Below are 22,467 nucleotides of genomic sequence, written 5' to 3'. Positions count from 1 at the left end.
TTCACTCTGAATAATTTTGAACTCCAAATTATTGTTCACTCTGAATAATTTTTAACGCCAAATTATTGTGCACTTTGAATAATTTTTGACTTGCAATCATTTATCACTCTCAATAATTTTGAACTCAAAATCATCTTTCTGTTTGAAATATTTTAGCCTTCAATAATTTTTCAGTCCAAATCATGTTCAGTCTGATTAATCTTTGACTTGTAATCTTTATTCGTTCTGTATAATTTTTGACTGCGAATCATTGTTTACTCAGAATAATCTTTGACCCCGAATCATTGTTAACTCGTAATAATTGTTGACTTGGAATCATAGTTCACTCTGAATAATTTTTGACTATGAATCATTGTTTACTCTAACTAATTTTAGAATTATATGCTTTATTTACTCCAATAATTTTTCAATTAAAATTATGTTCACTGATTAATTTTTGACTTGAGTTTATTGCCCACTATGAATAATTCTCGACTCGGAATTATTGTTTACTCTGAATAATTTTCGACTTGGAATTATTGTTCACTCTGAATAATTTTTCACTCCGAATCATGTTCACTCTTATGATTTTTTCATTTTAAATAATTTTTCACTCAAAATCATTGTTTGTTCACTCAGAATATTTTTTCACTACGAATCATCATTTACTTATATAAACTCTTGACTTAAAGCCATTGTTCATTCAAAATAATTTTCACTCCAAATCATTGACCACCACTCTGAATAATTTTTCACTTCAAAATTGTTTGCTGAATTTGAAATTAAATCCACTTATTATTGAATTATCACTCTCTACACTTGAATACATCTGTTGGATTGCTACCCCAGCTGGCCGACCACGAGAACAGCTCGGTGCGCAAGGCCGCCGTGTTCTGCATGGTGCAACTGCAGCTCGCCACTGGCGAGGAGCGCATGAAGCCTCATCTGCAGCAGCTCACTGCATCCAAGATCCGACTCCTCCAGGTAACGATGAAAGACTCTACGTCACAGCGGAGATATTGCTTGAACATCTTGCTAACTCCAAATTAAAGGGATATTTTTATTCATTAACAGCATTATCGATAAAATTAAGAAAGGTGTGTTGAGATGGTTTGGACATGTAGAACGAATGAGTGAGGAAAGAACGGTAAAACAAATTTATGAGGCAAATGTAACTGGAAAAAGGAGCAGAGGAAGACCGAGAAAAACATGACGCGATCAGGTATGCCAAATACTTGAAAGTGGTCAGGTTAGGAGTCGTAACAATCGGCGGGTATGTATGAGGAGATGCATGAACGTGGAAGAGGCGAAGAATGTTTGCAAAGGCAGAGTGGTGTGGCGTTCTATTCTCTCTGCCTACCGATAGTTGTGACCAAGATTTGCTGTAAAATCTTTGTAAGGATCTTCTTCTTCTTCTAACCCTTGTCCGTACCCAATGGTGCATAGGGCACTGCATCGTAGCGACGCAGTGTTATCCTGATCGTTACTTGCATGAAGACAGCTCTGCGCTTCTTGTACCAGTCCAGGGTGATATTAAATAAATATGAGAGTGAAAATCGGCCATATTTATTTTGACCCCCCTGGGAATCGAACCCGGGACCTCCAGCACGGTAGCCAAACGCGCTTACCGCTGCGCTACAGAGGTGGACAAGGATAGGGAAGATAAATGTGAAAAATACATCACAAACACCCAATTAGCTAGTTCTGTTACATCTTCCTCTCTTTCAAAAACCATGGACTTGCGTTGACGTTGCGTTTCAAATTCCAGGTCTACCTGCGCAAGGAGAGAGGCGAACAGCTGACTCCGCAAAAGACGCCGCGGCACGGCGAAACCAAGGTGTAGCGCCGGCGACCGTACAGGGGGCGACCACGCCGCAGCCGCACGCATATCGCTTTCAACACGTCGCTTGAAAAAACCATATTAAAAAAGCATCACACGTAACCGCAGTAACAACACACACGACTTAACCAGTTCGCGACAGATTCAAACTCAAATGTGACGAGTGAGAGAAATGTTTTCGTGCGGGAAGGTATATATATGTCAATGATGCGCTAAACATTTGTGACAATTGTTTGTAATAGATTAACGCGGATAACAGGAGCGAATCGGGAATGCCGTATGCTTAATGTGCAAATGTGACAACTCTTTTTAACTGACCTAATTTTAAATGTAATACTGCTGAAAACGTTCTGTCAAATACTTTTCTAGTGATCTCTGTACTGTCGTGCAGTAGTTAAACCTAATTGAGCTAATATATCGTATATTTGGAGAAATATTCAATATGTATAAATTTCTGCAAATAAGTATACAGCGATAATATTGACATTCATTTTTAGTATTTGTACGGTTTTTCTTATCCTAATCCGAACCCAATGGTGCATAAGGCACTGCATCGCATTGACGCAGTGTTGTCTTGATTGTTAACTGTGTTAAGACAAGGTGACAAGTCCTCCGCTAGTCCAGGGTAATGTTAAATAAATAAGTAAATTACGCAAATTTTTTAATTTAATACTATTTTCGTAAGCCTAAAGGGCTCGTTATTAAAAATGGGCATCAAGTTGTAGTAGGGTGGGGTCGAACCCAGAAATATTGACTCAGAGTCCGTGACTCGAGAGACGACAACCCGACACTGATTGATAGTAATTATAATTTTGACCTGGGAATTGAACCCGTAACCCCCAGCACGGTAACGAGTGCGCTTACCACAGGATTATATGCTGCATTTAAAAGGCCATGAGATATTTCATATGTTTAAAAAAAAAATTAAGTTATCTCTTTAATTAAGTATTCTCTAAAATTTGGCCAAACGGAGTTGCCTCACTTGCACATTAAGCCAACGACAAGTCCCTCGCAACAATGAGACGTCTCTAATAGATTACGTTTTTGACAAAAATTTTATATGAAAATTGTAGCATCCGCGATTGATAGTCATTAAAAAAAATAGTTGTCTGCATTTTATGTATATCAAGTACGATATTTTACCCATGTCCCTTATCCGCGCCCAGTGGTGCATAGGGCACTGAATCTGATTGATGCGGTTCTATCCTGATATTCACATTAAAATTAAACTGAAAAATGTAAATTTAAATCGTTAATTAACACTCAATTTTTTGGTATGTTGTTCCATTTTTGACATTCAATTCCATCAACAACAAAAAAAATCTAACCCTTATCGACATCCAATGGAGCATAGGGCACTGGATCGTAGTGATGCAACGTTATCTTGATAGTGGCTCGAGCGATAAAGATGAAAATATGTCAGCGCCTAGTGCATCATTAGGAACAGAGGAATGAATAATTTTACAAGGAATTGATTCCATTAAAATGTTTGACTCTAATGCTATCTTGGTAAAACTACTACTGAAACTTATCCACGCCCAATGGTGCAAAGGGCACTGTATCAAATCAATGCGATGCGGATTCAATCGTTTATTACATAAAGGATTATAAGAGATTTTTTCACTCTAATATTTATTCAATATTACCACCCTGGACCTGAAGTGGAGGGCTGATCGCCTTTCCTTCGTGTGTCAACAACGATCGTGATAACACTGCGTTTATACGATGCAGTGCCCTATGCACCATCGGGTGCGGATAAAGGTTCGAACGAATATATATACACTGAACTTTCCCTTTATACGGTAGATAATTTCCAAGCAAATACCATGTAAAATAAGCATACTAAAATATGTCGGATAGGTTGCTTTGTATAAAAATCAATTCGGGAATCAAAAAATTAAATTCATTACTGCTTATTGTGTCTTAGTTTTGTTTAAAAAATATTTTGAAAAAATTAAAGGTAGTAAAAATGTTCATCTGGCTGCCTTCCGCATATCTCTGCGTATAGTACTGAGCAGTGAGTACAAGCAAGGATGTAACAGGCTACTAATTATTTATTTATTTGTAACTGCAGACAGTTGGTAGAATTTAATTTTAACTTGTTGGGTAATATATCCAAAATTAAACAAGGTTATTGGATTGAATTCTACTTTTATTTACATGTATATGATAATATGTGACGCGTTTCGTCTTATTAAGACATTATCAAACACTCTCAATTCCATAATGTCTTAATTAGAGGAAACGTGTCACATATTAGCATATATATGGTAGTCGTACAGGAGAAAGTGACCAACTAACAAAACGTAAAATGTTCAGGAGGGCCATTTAAGTCACTTTTGCTTGGCAACAAAATAAACATCAATGCAGTTACGATGATTAAAGAAAACACTTGGTTTTTTACCACTTGAGTTTTATTATAGACTACATGTTTCAGAAGTTAAACTTCCATCATTCAGGTCTGTATAATAACTAAAATATAAAATATAAAATTGTTCTATAAATAAGGAGAGGGGAAACATGTAGTTTAACTTCTGAAACATGTAGTCTTTAATACAACTCAAGTGGTAAAAAACGAAGTGTTTTCTTTAATCATTGTAACATGTCTTACCACAAAGTTAATGCCGAAACAATAAATAAAATATCAATGCAGTTAGTCATTTTTAACAAGTCAATATATTATACTTCCAAGTTGAAAATCCTTTGGCATGTTTTTCAGGGCAATATTAAGCTAGTAAGATATCAAATAGTCAACGATCACGTCTTTGTTAAAAATGCACTTGGTCACTTTCTCCTGTATGACTACGATGTATGTAAATAAAGTAGAATTCAATCCAATAACCGTGTTTAATTTTGGATATATTACCCAACAAGTACTAATTACTGTCTAGCATTGTTGAATGAATTTTACATTTTTTCAATGTACTGTGTTGTTTTTAAATTGTCTAAAAAGGGAGTTTAGTGTATAAATATAAATTTGAGCATTAAAATACAGTGGAATCTCTTATAACGAGTGATTCGGATAGCGAAGTATAAAAAATGTGAGAAAGTTACTCCCTTAATACGTGGAATTTCACATAATGAGTTATAGAGAAATGGCAAGTCCCTTTTTTACGACATTCGCTTGTGAGCCGGGACTTCCGCGCCAGTCAAAACAATAAATGTTTCTAGAATAAAATAACAACTATGTAGTTTTTTCCACAATAATTTTATTCTACCAGCAACCGGGTTTCAGACTGAACGGTTGTTGGTCAAATAAAATTGACGTGGAATTTTTATTTGTATTTTTTTAAATGACCTAACGTCCGAGTGATTCTGAAATCTAGCTAAGGCTTATGCAACACAACACCGCTTATCATGACCCCACTCAGGCTTCAAGTTTATAAGTTTCATAGCCTATGCCTACTCGTGAGTGGATTTACTCTTTATGTTTAAAGTCACTATAATTTCATGTAATTCATGAGTGAAAATTCTAGGCAAAAACACTCGCTATGTGGAAAAAACTATAAAGTTGTTATTTTATTCTATGAAATGCAGTTCCACCAAGAAATGTCAGTACATTACTTCAATCTAGTAAATGTTTCACTTAAAGAGTAAGATTCTGGATCGACGTATGCTCGCTGTGAGAGGTTCCACTGTAATATTATTTTTAGAGATAAAACACCGTGAATTCAACGTTTTTCTATCTACAATTTATGAATAGTATATCGATAATGAAGTTTTTATAGTTTTAACATTGTATAACGTTATGAATGTAAAAATGAGATAAATAATTATACGCTATTCGGCCTGGTAATCGGTCGTCTACGCATAAACAGACTAACCCAAACACGAAAGACAGTATCGACGAATTATTCCAGCAGACAAATAAGTGAACATTTTGAAATTCAATCGATGGCACTGCTGTGATTACGATATATATATGTGTATGTATTGACGTGAATTTGAATAAAATCGCAGTGGAATTTGTGACGTTTCCGGGAGGACATAACGCGTGCGAACATGAAGAAGAGTGAAAGTGAAAGGCATCGTAAAGAAGAGCGTCGTTTGGATTTGTATATTTAGTGTTTAAGGCTTTTTTTTTTTTAGTAGCTTGTGAAAATACAAAATCTTAACCCCTACATGCAAAATGCTTACGAATACCACACAAGGACATTTTTGAATATCGCATTGCGAATACGAAAAAAAAAACATACTATTTTTTTTATTTAAATATTAATTTAATACTTTTTTACAATTCTGTTTTCGTGCTAAGCAAAGCAAAAAAAGTTTGTTTTTTTTTTACCGAGTATTTTTAAATAATGGCGTATATTGACTGCTCGTCATTTTTCAAATTATCAGTAGATTAATTTCATTTTGTGATGGCTGTTTCGCCTGCAGGTAGCCGCTTTACGCTTGTGTTTTTTTCCACTTAATTATTCCGACGACGCCCTAGTGTGGAGCGAAACAGCTGTCTCCGAAATGAAATTGATAGCTCTATCGAATATGCCGCCAATTTTTTTACTGTCTTCTTTTGTATCTATGTAATTTTGGGCCGAGTTGTTCTTTTGCTTTGCTTACGTACAAAGAATACGACTTTAAATTGAAAAATGTAATAAATATCCTAGAATTATGTAAAAAAAATGTTTTCAAAAATCTGCAGTGACTATTTTTACAATGTTGATGGCTGTTTAAAATTTTGCGAGTAATTTTTATTAATAACGAATCAAAGAAACGTATCGTCACATTTCAAAAGCTGCCACATCCGAAACGTTTGAAACTGACGCCGTTTATAAAAAAGGTACAAAATAATTAAATGTTTGATTTTCTCTTGTTATATGACAGAATGTTATATTATTTACTGATTTGGAATTAACTTTGTGGAAAAACACGATGAATTAAAGATAAAAATAAAACAATTGTGTGTGATTACTTTTTAATGTAAACACGACTAGTTTTGAGAACTACGGATGTTCTCATCAACAGGTGAAAATACCTGGTGATGAGAACATCTGAAGTTCTCAAAACTAGTCGTGTTTACATTAACAAACTCAAAAAAAAATACTTGGACAAGTGTTTTATTTTTATATTTGAATAATAGAAAATTGGTAAAAAATGCTAAAAAAATCATATTTATCTAAAAATTACCTGATCAACTGAGAAGTGTAAAGGTAGAGGATAGAACGCCGATAGAACGAATATGGTATGTAAGTAATTATTACTCGCATTGTTTTAAGCATTTTCTTTGTGGTTTCAAAAGCGAGTCGGAAAAGATAAACTTCCGCAAATGCATTTTGGTAATGTACATTGAGTTATGATTGCATTTATATAAAAAAACGATTAATTTAAAAATATATTTCTTTAGAAATAATTTGATTATTATTAATATATGAATGTATGTTTGTGTCCATTATTATCTATATTATTTTTATTTTAACTGCTTGTAAACTGGACTTGGAAACCTAAGTTTTACATATATATATATATATATATATATAAAACAATACATATATATATATATATATATATATATATATATATATAAAATATATATATATATATATATATATATATATATATATATATATATATATATTCATATATTCTTCTTTCTAAACCTTCTCCGCGCCCCTTGGTGCATAGGGCACTGCATCGTACAGAAGCAGTGTTATCTTGATAGTTAAATGCTTGAAGGAAAGGTGATCAGGACTGGGCCCTGAAGGCGCAGGAGTGATCCCCTTGTCTTCATGTAAGTAATGATCAAGATAACACTGCGTCATTATGTTGCAGTGCCCAATGTACCATTGAGAATAGATAAAGGTTAGAGGAAGATTTGACCTGTATTTCTTAAGGGCTATTTGATCTGTAATAATGCTGTTTTAAGGGCCATTTGACCTGTAATAAAGCTTTATTATTGTCTATTTGACCTGTTATAACGCTGTATTATGGGCCATTTGACCTCTGTAATAACGGTGTATTTCTGAAGGGCTCTTTGATCTGTAATAATTCTGTTTTATGGGTAATTTAACCTGTAATAACGCTGTATTATGGGCCATTTGACCTGTAATAACGGTGTATTTCTGAACGGCTATTTGATCTGTAATAATGGTGTTTTATGGGCTATTTGACCTGTAATAACGCTGTATTTCTCAAGGGCCATTTGCCCCATGATCGGATGTCCCAGACTTAGTATTTCACGGTGTTGAAATACCGTATCGCCACTGTTTCCGATTCCAGTTGATGTGGGCGCGGCGATGTCTTGTATTATGTAAACGTCGCTTCATTATGTACATTGTATTTAAATAATACATCCCCCCCCTCCCTCATCCATTACGTGTGACAAGATATTTTGAAAATTTTTAACTACTTGTATGTTACTTTATTAAAATTAATAATATATAATTTATGAATATGTTTTCTTATTAAAAATCTCCATCTTTCATTGATAATTTTAAATTGCATTTTTATTTCCATTCCATCCTATAACCCCCAAAAGTGTCATAATACTTATTACTTGCATAAGTATAAGTGTTATGAAAGAACCATGATTTTACTGCCAAAAGTAGAATACTGCAGGAAGTAACACGATATAACTTCCAAAAGTACCACATTTATGCTGGGAAAACATGTCATAATACCAGAAAAACTACCACACTATTACTAAGAAAAGTATTGTTATACTGGAGCTTTCTATATTACCATAATATTACTGGGAAAAAACGCAATATTACTGGGAAAAGTATTGTAATAATGGAGCATTCTCCGTATTACCATAATATTAATGGAAAAAGTATTGTTTTATTGAAGTTTTCTCCATATTACCATAATAATACTGGAAAAAGTACTACACTATTACTGGGAAAAGTATTGTAATACTGAAGCTGTCTATATTACCATAATATTACTGAAAAAGTATTGTTATATATTTAAGCTTTCTCCATATTATCATAATATTACTGTAAAAAGTACCACACTATTACTGGGAAAAGTACCATAATATTGCCGGGAAAAGTATTGTGATACTGGAGAAGTTGCCGTAATATATATAATATACAAAAATAATATACCATACATAATAATATACAAAAATACAACAGTATTATTGGGAAAAGTACCGTAATGTTACTGGCAAAATACAACAGTATTACTGGGAAAAGTACCGTAATATTACTGGCAAAATACCATAATATTACTGGGAAAAAATAATACTGTATCAATTCGATGCAGTGCCTTATGCACCATCTGGGTGGATAGGGGTCAAAGAAGAAAACCAATCGATAATGGTATACCGATGAAGATGGTTTGAAACAATGCTACATAATTAACGATCTTGTTTTATTTTTTGACATCTCATCAAAGATGAAGAAGAATATGGAAGGCTGGGCATTTACGGGGCTGACGACCGTCATAGGCTGGTTTAAGTGATCACTTGACACACGTGTAACATTCACCAATTCTACCCATTATTGACAACCACACTACTCAAATTCTTGGAAGTTCTATATGCGTGAACCAATTCAGAAAAATTGTTATTGAATCACTAGAACTTCACTAGAGACATCTATTGGTGAGATACTTATGAGATTGATTATTCTTCTTCATCTTTGGTGAAATGTTAAAAAATAATATAAAAATAACTGCTGTAATTGGAGATAATCCAGATTTTGTGAACAAGTATTTGGACACACTCAAAGTGTTGTTAATGATCTTGTTAACCCTTTCCACTCTGACCATTTTTTCTCATAACTGATCAGCTACTCTGATTAAAAAATGCGACGTTTTTCTACCATTAAAATAAATATTTCGGTTCCCTAATTTTGGGACACTCTGTCTGGCAATCCGTATGACCATGTTAATTAAGATGAACTGTATTATCTGAAATATTTTTTGGTAGAATATACTTGGGTGATAGAGAAATCAGCGATTAAAGTTATACCTGCGCCGGGCCAGACATTGTGGCCCACGGAGCTGCCTACTAGAATTATACGGGCCTGTCTGGCCTACAGAGTGGTAAGAGTTAATACTGTGTCGACTCGACGCAGTGCCTTGTGCACCATTCGGGTGGATAGGGGTCAAAGAAGAAAACCAATCGATAATACCGATGAAGATGGTTTGAAAGTGCGCCCAATTCACGTGCGAAGAGAAACTTTGAAAGCGTCCGTATTCATAAAGGTATTTTTTTAATCGCCACTTTGCGTTCTTTAATTTCGTTTTCTACACAATAATGCAATCAGTTTTTGATTAATCTGACACCGATTCTGGAATAATCACAGTTTTAGAGACTCTAAATGGAGATTGATAGCTCTGATCGTGATTGGAAATATATGTCAGTGTGTCGGATATCGTATAAAGTCAAAAAGGTACTTTTCTTGAACGTTTTTCGCAGACACTTGTGGCACATTTTATAAACTTTATAAAATTAAACAACTTTGTTTTGACCACTTTTTTTTTATTTTTAATTAATGTTTTACTTAGTAAATACCACCATTTCTTAAATTCTACTGTGACACGTGTTTCGATGCATTCCGCATCATTTTCAAACACCGTATGTGAAGCTTATTATAAATTTTAGAGTTGGGTCCTTGGGACGTTGAAGGTTGAAGAGGGGGTAGTAGCTGTTTCTTATTTTTATTTATTAATTTTATTTTTATTTTTAATTTTTATCAGTGGGAACATAGACAAAAGGGGGGAGGCTTTAGTCACTTTTTTATTATTAGTACACTTTAACCTACCGGTTTCGAGACAAGAACCTTGTCATCATCAGGGTTTATTAAATTCTAAAACATTAAAATACTCATAATTAATTACATTCCCATACCAAAAACTTCCACACACTTAGTGTGTAGAAGTAATGTTTTAGAATTTAATAAACCCTGATGATGACAAGGTTCTTGTCGAAACCGGTAGGTTAAAGTGTAATAGTAACGAAAAAGTGGTTAAAACAAAGTTGTTTTATTTTAAAAAGTTTATAAAATGTGCCACAAAGTATCTGTTGTTAAATTTTATAAAGTTCAAAAAGTACGTATTGTGATGTGTATGCGTTTTATCATTGAAATTATCAGTAGATCACATATCATTTGGAAGTATTTTTGGTCCACAGTGACCTGCCCTGGGCGTCTCCTCTACCCATCCGGACGTCCTCATACTCATAGGGCGTTTATTTAAGAGGATCATTATTAGAAATAGGTATCAAATTGCGGTAGAGTGGATTTGAACCGAGAAACTCTGACTTCACTTCTCTTCTAAGAGTCAGCCACACTAACCACGGGACCACAACCCGACACAATGTTCTGTCTACAACCAGATCAGGGCTACACCGTCTATTTTTTTTAATTACCTAACGTCCAAGTGACTCTGAAATCTAGCTGCGGCTTATGCAACACCGCTTATCATGACCCTACTCGAGCTTAAACTTTTTAAGTTTTATAGCTTATGGGCGTTTGTCCACTACACGGAATTTTACCGTCCGGCACGTCAGTTAGCATATGATTGGCTTGGATTGGCTTGTGCTTTTGTCCATCTTTCTTCGGATCGGTGCGTGAATATTCCTTCCGTCTGACAATGATCCATTAATGAAACTTGAAATTTTAAGTCAATTGATCTTTGTCAGACGGGAAGAATATCTAATTTAACATACTCAACCTATAAAGGATTGTATTAGACTCGTGAAGTGTTTAAAACAGCCAATTTAATTAATACTTTCATTCATCATTTTCTTTTGGAAAATACGCCTTCGAAAAAACGTTATTTTCGTAAGTTGGCAATGAATGACGTCACAGAAACGATGGAGTTATTTTAATATTGGTAACATTGCTAAATTATTGGCAGCTCTATTTGTTGATGTCTATGGTCCACCCTCCCACCCTCCCTCTCCCCTCATATTTGTATAACACAAATGGCAGTGTAGTGGTAAACAAACAATCCACACTACTACTATTACAGCTCTATAAACCATAGACAATAAACCATATGACGCCATAAAACGTTCGATGACGGAAATTTGATGACGTATGCGAACGCACATTTTTCGTTTCATTCAAATATCTGTTTAAACATTAATATCTCCCTTAGTTCAATACAGATTTCAATAAGAATGTTAACGATAGTCTTGCGATTTTTCATATTAATTTATCAGCCAATAATCCAAAATCCTGACAAAGGCCTTTTATTGAGCTGTATAGGTAGAAAGTCATAGTTACCGGAATGCAATGATTGTTTTATTCAATTATTATTTAAACAACGACAGGTTAATTGAATTCTGTTTGCCTCAAATTTCGTTTGCTGAATCCAAACACCGCATTAGGTTTGTTTGCTATTTTTTTCTAATTCAACTTGTTATTCAAATCGCGTCCAGTCAAAACACGAACGCTTTTCTACATCACTATTTCATACAATTTCTCCGTTCCGATTTGAATCCGGGAACCAGTTTCGTGATTTTATCTTGATTTTGTTTTATGTTAATATAAAATTTAAGTTTAATAAAGATACTATCAGTAGCGAGAGATTTTATCGGGTCAAAAACGAAACTTTCGTTAGATTAGCGGGTATGCTAGAGAGGCGTTTTAAAAAACTAAGTGTGACTGTTTAAAAAGGGAAACTGACACCAAAAACCGTGTAGACATTCGACTTGCGTACATCGACTCATTAAACTTAGCGTGTATTTTCACCTGGTGATGAGAACATCTGTAGTTCTCGAAACTAATCGTATTTACATTAAAAAGTGATCATACACAATTGTTTTATTTTTATCTTGAAATCATCATGTTTTTCCACAAAGTTAATGCCAAATCAATAAGTAATTTACAGTTCTACTATGTTAAAATAAAAAAAATCTATAAAGATTTAAAAAAAAATTGTACCCTTGTTACATATGCGGCGTCAGTTAAAAACGTTTCGGATGTGGCAGCTTTTGAAATGTGACGATACGTTTCTTTAATTTTTTATTGATAAAAATTACTCGCAAAATTTTAAATAACCATCAACATTGTACAAATAGTCACTGCAGATATATATTTTTTTTTTAACATTATTCTAGAAAATTTATTACATTTTTCAATTTAAAGTCGTATTTTTTGTATGTAAGCCAAGCAAAAGAACAACTCGGCCCAAAATTACATCGATTCAAAAGAAGACGATAAAAAATATCTGATAGAGCTATCAATTTCATTTCGGTGACAGCTGTTTCGCTCCACACTAGGGCGTCGTCGGAAAAATTCAGTGGAAAAAAACACAAGCGTAAAGCGTCTACCTGCAGGCGAATCATCTATCACAAAATGAACTTCTAGAAAATTTGGTGATGGACTTACAGCCTTGTATTATTTAGATTGGCAGTGACAGGTATATTGAAAGCTTTTAAATGTAAATTCACAGTAAAATCGGGATACAATTTTATGTTGTTTCACATTTTCAATAAATTTCGCAACTTAGTTAAAAAAAAAATTGCTTAGCAAGAGCAGATCTGTCAGGAAGCCTAGATGCTTCTGTATCAGATCTGGGCATGCGGTAGGACAGCTTTCAATATATCACAAAATGAAATACTATTACATTGATCATTACATTACAAATAAGATCTGAAAAAGTGGTATTATACAAGTGCTTTGTTTTATTTTTATTTAAAAAAGAGAACTATTTGTGTTTTTATTATTTACACAAATATTTCAATTTCATATTATTCCTGTGAGCCTAAGCGGCCCATTATTAGAAATAGGTATCAAATTGCGGTAGAGTAAGTTCGAACCGAAAAACTCTGACTTAAGAGTCCGCGACACCAACCACGGGACCACAACACGACACATCACATTATTTCTGTATTTAAATTATTGAATCAATAAATAATATAATTAATTTATTTGTTAAATGTTAAAATCAAACACGGAATTTTTGAGTCTGAAGTAAGTTGTATTTGTTGTAAAAAAAAACACATGAAAATAAACTTTGTGACAATTGTTTCACCTAGTTATGGCATTTTCAAACGAATATCCAATGACGAATGACATTACAACATTTTGAGTGTGTCCAAATACTTGTTCACAAAATCTGGATTATCTCCAATTACAGGAGCTACTTTCATATTATTTTTTGACATCTCATCAAAGATGAAGAAGAATATGGAAGTCTGGGCATTTACGGGGCTTACGACCGTCATAGGCTGGTTTAAGTGATCACTTTACACACGTGTAACATTCACCAATTCTACCCATTATTGACAACCACACTACTCAAATTCTTGGAAGTTCTATATATATGAACCAATTTAGAAACCTTGTTCATGAATCACTAAAACTTCACTAGAGACATCTATTGGTGAGATGTAAAGAAGCTTTTTATTAAGCAGAAACTCTTATATTAGTATGTGAGATCCGAATCCCGGATTATAATCACACACATGAGAAACGCCAGAAAATACCATTTTCATTTTTATTATTAAGCTTATAATTTGACCAGATAATTTATTTACAACATTTTGAGTGTGTCCAAATACTTGTTCACAAAATCTGGATTATCTCCAATTACAGGAGCTACTTTCATATTATTTTTTGACATCTCATCAAAGATGAAGAAGAATATGGAAGTCTGGGCATTTACGGGGCTTACTGGAGGTCCCGGGCTCGATTCCCAGGGGGACACTAATAAATATAAGTGAAACATAAATATTTATTAAATATTACCCTGGACGGGTACATGAAGCAGAGGGCTGATCGCCCTGCCTTCATACAATTAACGATCAAGTTAACATTGCGTCGCAACGATGCAGTGCCCTATGCCACCATTGGGTTAAAAAAAAGGACCAAAAAAAAGGTTTTTGATTTTAACATTTAATGTAGACGATCGAGGGAATAAGCGCCAGAGGACGCCCATGCCGCGTATACCCAAGCGAATTATACGAAGACATAGGCTGCTCGACGTACGAGTATGAGGAGCTGAAGAGGACTTCCGGAAATATGCGAGAATGGCGAAAGAGATGTCATCTGTTTTGCTACAGACCAATCCGCAGGATTGAGACCAGAGAGATAAGTATATAAATTAAAATGGAGTTCTACAAATTAAACGCCAAATCTATAAAGAAAACATCGCAACTGAGCAAAATGGCGATATTTAAGTAAAACGTAAATAATAATAATAATAAAACCCTTATCCGCACCCCAATGGTGCATAGGGCACTGTGTCATATAAACGCAGTGTTATCTTGATCGTTTTACACATGAAGGAAGGGTGATCAGCCCTCCGCTTCAGGTACCAGTCCATGGTAATATTGAATAAATATTACAGTGAAAAAATCACTAATATTTATTTTACCCCCCTTGGGAATCGAACCCGGGACCTCCAGAATGGTAGCCGAGCGTACTGACCATTACACTACGGAGGCGGACAAAAATTTTGGAGGGTCCGATACCTTGCGGGAAACCCGCCTGGCACAGCGCGGGTGTAAACTGTGCACATTCGAGTTAAGCGTAGACTATGATGTTCTCTGCGTTAATCTAACCATGATGTTTGTGTAACTAACTAACTAACTAACCATCACGCCGCTTCCCCGCAGGGGTAGGCAGAGAGAATAGAGCGCCACACCACTCTGTCCTTGCAAACATTCTTCGCCTCTTCCACGTTCATGCATCTCCTCATACATACCCGCCGATTGTTACGACTCCTAACCTGACCACTTTCAAGTATTTGGCATACCTGATCGTGCCATGTTTTTCTCGGTCTTCCTCTGCTTCTTTTCCCGCTAACATTCGCCTCATAAATTTGTTTTACCGTTCTTTCCTCACTCATTCGTTCTACATGTCCAAACCATCTCAACACACCTTTCTTAATTTTATCGATAATGCTTATCTCAGCTTTGCATTCTTTCCTTATTTCACTATTCGCACATCTATCATACATCGTTTTGTTACACATTCTTCTGAGAGATCGCATTTCGACTGCATTCAGTCTACTTTCATCCTTCTTTTGCCAACTCCATGTTTCACTTCCATACATTAGAGTTGGAACCAGGACTCCGTTGTGCACTGCCAGTTTAGCTTCCGCTGATAGGTTTTTATTTGCTATAACTATATGCTATAGCTATATATATGATGTTTGTGTGAAAGCACTAAAATAAAGAATTGATATGAAGTCAAGGTCCCGTAAAAACGTAAAAGTAAGAAATTATCATTGAGATTAACACACTTAATGAATAATCTCCGAGATCACTTCCTCGGTTTCTAAACGCGATTAGTGGGTTTTATGAGCGGATGATACACGTACATACACGCCCTGCTAATAACGACATATCTAGAAAATCCGCACATAAAAACATTTCAATAATAAACAACAAAATATTTATAAAATTAAATAACTTAGTTTTAACCATTTTTTTACTAAAACAATTTAACCTACCGGTTTCGACAAGAACCTTGTCATCATCAGGGTTTATTTGAATTCAAAAACATAAAAAACATTAAAATACTCTCACCAAAAACTTCCACACACTCCGTAAAAAACCTAAAATATTTCAAATTATTTTTTGGCATCTCATCAAAGATGAAGAAGAATATGGAAGTCTGGGCATTTACGGGGCTGACGACCGTCATAGGCTGGTTAAAGTGATCACTTTACACACGTGTAACATTCACCCACTATTGATTCTACCCATTATTGACAACCACACTACTGAAATTCTTGGAAGTTTTTTATATATGAACCAATTTTGAAACCTTTTTTTTACCTTACCTGTCAATAAAACGTTTTTTCAAAACCATATATTTATTTCTAAGAAAAAAAATCATGTATTTATTTGTAAGAAAAAAAAATCAATAAAAAACGGTGCTTTAAACAAAAAATTCAATGTACGTTAAATGTTACCTGGATCAAAAAAAAAATAAGTCACGGGCTATCGACTATCCCGCCTTAAGGAAATTTTCAACGTTGTTTCCAATTTTATTTGGGAAAATTATTAATGTGTAAAGGCAACTAGCCGTAACTCAAGTTGCGGCTGTTTGGCGTAACACGGCTCAAAGCATTCTTATAACTGGCCTCTATCATATACAATCACAGATTTTTCTCCATCTCTTTTCTGTACCGAGATATTCATTATACAAACAGCCGCAAAATTGTGTTAATTTGATACGTGTTGGCGAAAAGGGTCATTGTAAGTTAATTATAGACTCGTTTATCTCAAAACTACTGTTTTTAAACTTTTATACTCGTCTATATAATCGGCTGTTATTATTATTACAAGGAATAAAGCGTTATAAAAGTTATGTCATGGATTTATCATCGTTCATCATACATAATAAATAAAATAAAACCCTTACCGCACCCCAATGGTGCATAGGGCACTGCTTCATATAAACGCAGTGTTATCTCGATCGTTTACACATGAAGGAAAGGTGATCAGCCCTCCGCTTCAGGTACCAGTCCAGTGTAATATTGAATAAATATTACAGTGAAAAAATCACTTTATATTAAACCCCCCCTGGGAATCGAACCCGGGACCTCCAGAACGGTAGGCGAGCATGCTGACCATTACACTACGGAGGCGGACGAAGATACATAAGTGATACATAAGTCGATACATTTCTGTAAACAACTTATCACGATATAAGAAATTTTTATTTTGATTTATTTAACCCTAAAACTAAACATTCGTCCACGCGACGACGCCCTTCTGGGTGCAAGTCAAGTGCACTTACTTCCCCGCACCCCGCACCCGCCAGGGTGATTTATTGTTAAATGTCTCTTACATTCATTCCTAATAAACTAAACTTAAGTGTCATGTAACCAGTTACTAACTAACTAACTGACTAACCATCACGCCGCTTCTGCAGGGGTAGGCAGAGAGAATAGAACGCCACACCACTCTGTTTTTGCAAACATTCTTCGCCTCTTCCACGTTCGTGCATCTCCTCATTCACCCGCCGATTGTTTCGACTCCTAACCTGACCGCTTTCAAGTATTTGGCATACCTGATCGTGCCGAGTTTTTCTCGGTCTTCCTCTGGTCAATTGCCTTTTCACGTTAGATTAGCATTATCTTGTGCATTTTATTCTAGTTTAATAGTGGTAAAAAAGCCTTAATCTGACAATCCATCCGTTAGCCATAAATTAAATAAAAAGGAAATAAAAAAAATATATTAGTTTCTCTCTCCTTTGTGCCATAGTATATTTGGCTGAAATTCTACTTTCTCTGCTACAAAATGAACGAAACAGTGCCATAGAAAATCTACTTATGGGAATATAAACATAGTATGCACTAGAATGTCCTCAAATAGAAAATAACGGATTAGTTTGTAAAATGCCAGCGGAACGGTCAACAAGAGTGTCAACGTTCGCAATTCCATATTCAATCATAAGACAAACTAACTTATACTTATTCAAAACCCTTATCCGCACCCCAATGGTGCATAGGGCACTGCAGCCCTCCGCTTCAGGTACCAGTCCAGGGTAATATTGAATAAATATAAGCGTGAAAAATCACTTATATTTATTTGACCCCCCCCCTGGGAATCGAACCCGGGACCACCGGTACGGTAGCCGAGCGTGCTGGCCATTACACTACGGAGGCGGACAATTCACTTATAACAATATATTTTTTTGTAACTTATATACTATACAACTATATAATTTGTGTAACTTATACTTATAAATACATTTTCAAAATACATATTAAGAAAAAAATGGTATTTACTATATAATATAAAACCCTTATCCGCACCCCAATGGCGCATAGGGCACTGCGTCATATAAACGCAGTGTTATCTTGATCGTTTTACACATGAAGGAAAGGTGATCAGCCCTCCGCTTCAGGTACCAGTCCAGGGTAATATTGAATAAATATTACAGTGAAAAAATCACTCATATTTATTTTACACCCCCTGGGAATCGAACCCGGGTCCTCCAGAACGGTAGCCGAGCGTGCTGACCATTACACTACGGAGGCGATATTTACTAAGTAAAAATTAATTTCAGTATTAATTTGTAAATCGAACACATGTTTTTGGAGTCTACTAAATTGTATTTTATTTAAAAAAAAACACATAAAAAATAATATTGCGACAACTGTTTCGCCTAGTTACTGCATTTTCAAACGAATGTGAAGATTAAATGAACTGACGGTCCTTATGTAACTATACAACTCAGTAGACTCAACAAATCGGTGTTTGATTTAAAAATTAATACAACATTTTGAGTGTGTCCAAATAGATGTCTCTAGTGAAGTTCTAGTGATTCAAGAACAAGGTTTCTTTCTAAATTGGTTCATATATACAGAACTTCCAAGAATTTGAGTAGTGTGGTTGTCAATAATGGGTAGAATTGGTGAATGTTACACGTGTGTAAAGTGATAACTTAAACCAGCCTTTGACGGTCGTCCGCCCCGTAAATGCCCAGACTTCCATATTCTTCTTCATCTTTGATGAGATGTCAAAAATAATATAAAAATTAATACATAAATTAAAATGGAGTTCTACAAATTGAACGTCAAATCAATAAATAAGTACAAAAAAAATTATTTATTTATTTTTCCCCATTCAAGAATGGGACATGGATGTTTTCAGACTTGAAAAACAACGAAAAGAAAGTTTCGCTAATTAAGACGTCTTTAAATTGTTTACATATATTTATGTTAAAAAAATAATTAGCATTTTTCCGATAATACGTCTCTTCACCTACATACTGCAATATTTGTTTAAGAAGAACGAGCAGGGTTGTCACAAATGTTCGAAAATTAATTCTCACACTTTTTTAAAGTATATTATTTTTTGACATCTCATCAAAGATGAAGAAGAATATGGAAGTCTGAGCATTTAGTCTACTAAGTAGACTCAAAGTAGTGTAGACTCAGACACTTAGTAGACTCAAAAAATCTGTGTTTGATTTTAAATTAATACATAAATTAAAATGGAGTTCTACAAATTAAACGCCAAATCAATAAATAAATATAATAATAATAATAAAAAAATATTTTTTTGACATCTCATCAAAGATGAAGAAGAATATGGAAGTCTGGGCATTTACGGGGCTGACGACCGTCATAGGCTGGTTTAAGTGGTCACTTTACACACGCGTAACATTCACCAATTCTACCCATTATTGACAACCACACTACTCAAATTCCAGACTTGCATACACTACATAACCACACATACACCATAACCACAACCATACACCATAACACTACACACACACACACACACACACACACACACACACACACACACACACACACACACACACACACACACACACACACACACACACACACACACACACACACACACCCACACACACACACACACACACACACACACACACCCACCCACACACACACACACACACACACACACACACACACACACACACACACACACACACACACACACACACACACACACACACACACACACACACACACACACACACACACACACACACACACACACACACACACACACACACACACACACACACACACACACACACACACACACACACACCCACACACACACACACACACACACACACACACCCACCCACACACACACACACACACACACACACACACACACACACCCACACACACACACACACACACACACACACACACACACACACACACACACACACACACACACACACACACACACCACACACACACACACACACACACACACACACACACACACACCCACACACACACACACACACACACACACACTCACCCCAACCAACATAAGAATAGCATTATCGGAGGATTTTTTTAATTGGCCATAGTTTGGTTAATTAATGTTGCATAATATATTGTTTTTGGCTGTAAAAATCCCAAATAAAATAAAATAAAAATAAAAATAACCACACTATACAAATATACATAACCATACGCCATAACCACACTATTCAAATGCCCAGACTACCATATTCTTCTTCATCTTTGATGAGATGTCAAAAAATAATATGAAAATAACTCCTGTAATTGGAGATAATCTAGATTTTGTGAATAAGTATTTGGACACACTCAAAATGTTTTTATAGTATTTTATTTGTGAATGTACCGTAGTACTACTTGAACTTTGATGTGCCCAGTACGTTTTTTTAAAAATATTTAGATCTGTATTTGGTCTACAATAATGAACGAGCTCACTGAAAAAAAATCATTAATATTTATTTTCGATTGGTCTGGGTGTTATGATGTATTTTTCATATTAACCTTCCCTATCTTTACTATCCTACCTGCAGACAATCCTCTATTTTTTTTATTTATTATTTATTTGGCAGTCACCCAGTGAAAGGATATTTCTGCCAGTGTCAAGTATTATTTTAATTCACAATCAAAAGAATTATAGAAAATAATAACAATTAATACAAAATTTCATAGTTTAAATGCGTTTAGCTTTATTATTTTAGAAATTATGCCCGCAATTCTAGAATTAGGTTCAGAAAGAAGGGTGCATACTTGGATCTATTTTTAGAGGCTTTTCTGCAGGGAGTAAAGTTATTCCTTAATAATAATAATAATAAAACCCTTATCCGAACCCCAATGGTGCATAGGGCACTGTGTCATATAAACGCAGTGTTATCTTGATCGTTTTACACATGAAGGAAAGGTGATCAGCCCTCCGCTTCAGGTACCAGTCCATGGTAATATTGAGTACATATTACAGTGAAAAAATCACCTGTTTTTATTTTACTCCCCTTGGGAATCGAACCCGGGACCTCCAGAACGGTAGCCGAGCGTGCTGACCATTACACTACGGAGGCGGACAAAGTTATTCCTTCAACAACAACAAAAAACGCACACACACACTTTTGTAATACCACTTTTTAGTTTATCCAAGAAAACATGACAAGTTTTGAGTACTACAGATGTTCTCATCAACAATTTGTGTTTTTACCTGTTAATGAGATTAACGTACTTCCCGTAAAATTTCCAATAAAAAGCAAGAAATGGCAACTGGAGAGCTCAGTTGCTTGGGCTGGTGCAATACGACACATGCGCCATCGCAAACAGTACTCATTCAAAAGCACCAAAAAAAAAAAAATCCCTTGTGGCATCCCTGATAGCTGATATGCAGATGGCCGAGTCTCGATGTAAAGAAGTCGCATCGAGTGAAAGTCGTATCGAATGGATGTAGTATGTGTGTGATGTGGTGTTATGGTGTGACACTCGCGTCACATAGCGCAGGTTATGTGGCAGCGCTGGGTACTGCACGGGAATGCGAATTGAGTCCAATGGGTCATCTGTGCAATGGAAACTCGGCTTATGGTGTGTGAAGTGGTGTCGACTATTCCGTTTGCCGACGATATCCGATCATTATCAAAAGATATCAATGTTTATTAACAGTATTCATATCATCAGTGGAATAACCTTTGGGCACGGATGCAATGGAAACTCCAACTTTTAATAACCTTGTTCACAAATCGCTCACTCCTTTCAAGAACGCCATAAATCAAAAAACCTGATTTTTCAGGAAAACTTTTTTAAAGTTTAAAAATAAAACACAATTTATTAAAAATAAATATCAAGCGACTTTTTGATCTTTTTACTGTGCAACAGATCTATTTAGGTAAAACCTGAAGGTTTTTTCGCCATTTGAAGAATATTAAATATATTTAAAAAAAAAAAAATAAACAATACCTTTTCTTCAAAATGCTAAAACAACATTTTCTGCCCTGTAGCGGGTAAATATTAAGTTA

The 22,467-nt window shown here is 35.1% G+C and overlaps 1 protein-coding gene across 6 annotated transcripts in view; it reads left to right on the top strand.

The window, feature by feature from the left end:
• LOC148302714 (CLIP-associating protein-like) overlaps positions 1-1,911 on the top strand; it is an 82,357-nt gene extending 80,446 nt beyond the window's left edge. For all 6 annotated transcript variants that reach the window (XM_088271153.1, XM_088271154.1, XM_088271149.1 and 3 more), the window contains 2 exons: positions 829-963; positions 1,748-1,911. In XM_088271153.1, coding sequence (XP_088127279.1) covers positions 829-963; positions 1,748-1,822 — 210 coding nt within the window. In that variant the 3' untranslated portion in view covers positions 1,823-1,911. The remainder of the gene's footprint in view (positions 1-828; positions 964-1,747) is intronic.
• The last annotated feature ends 20,556 nt before the right edge of the window (positions 1,912-22,467 follow it).

This window comes from Brachycentrus maculatus, unplaced genomic scaffold (assembly GCF_059751285.1).
Source record: "Brachycentrus maculatus isolate JH-2025_06_01 unplaced genomic scaffold, ASM5975128v1 h1tg000420l, whole genome shotgun sequence".
In the NCBI taxonomy this organism is placed as follows: domain Eukaryota; kingdom Metazoa; phylum Arthropoda; class Insecta; order Trichoptera; family Brachycentridae; genus Brachycentrus; species Brachycentrus maculatus.
The sequence above is the reverse complement of the archived record's forward strand: the minus strand, read 5'-3'. Positions and strand labels throughout refer to the sequence as shown.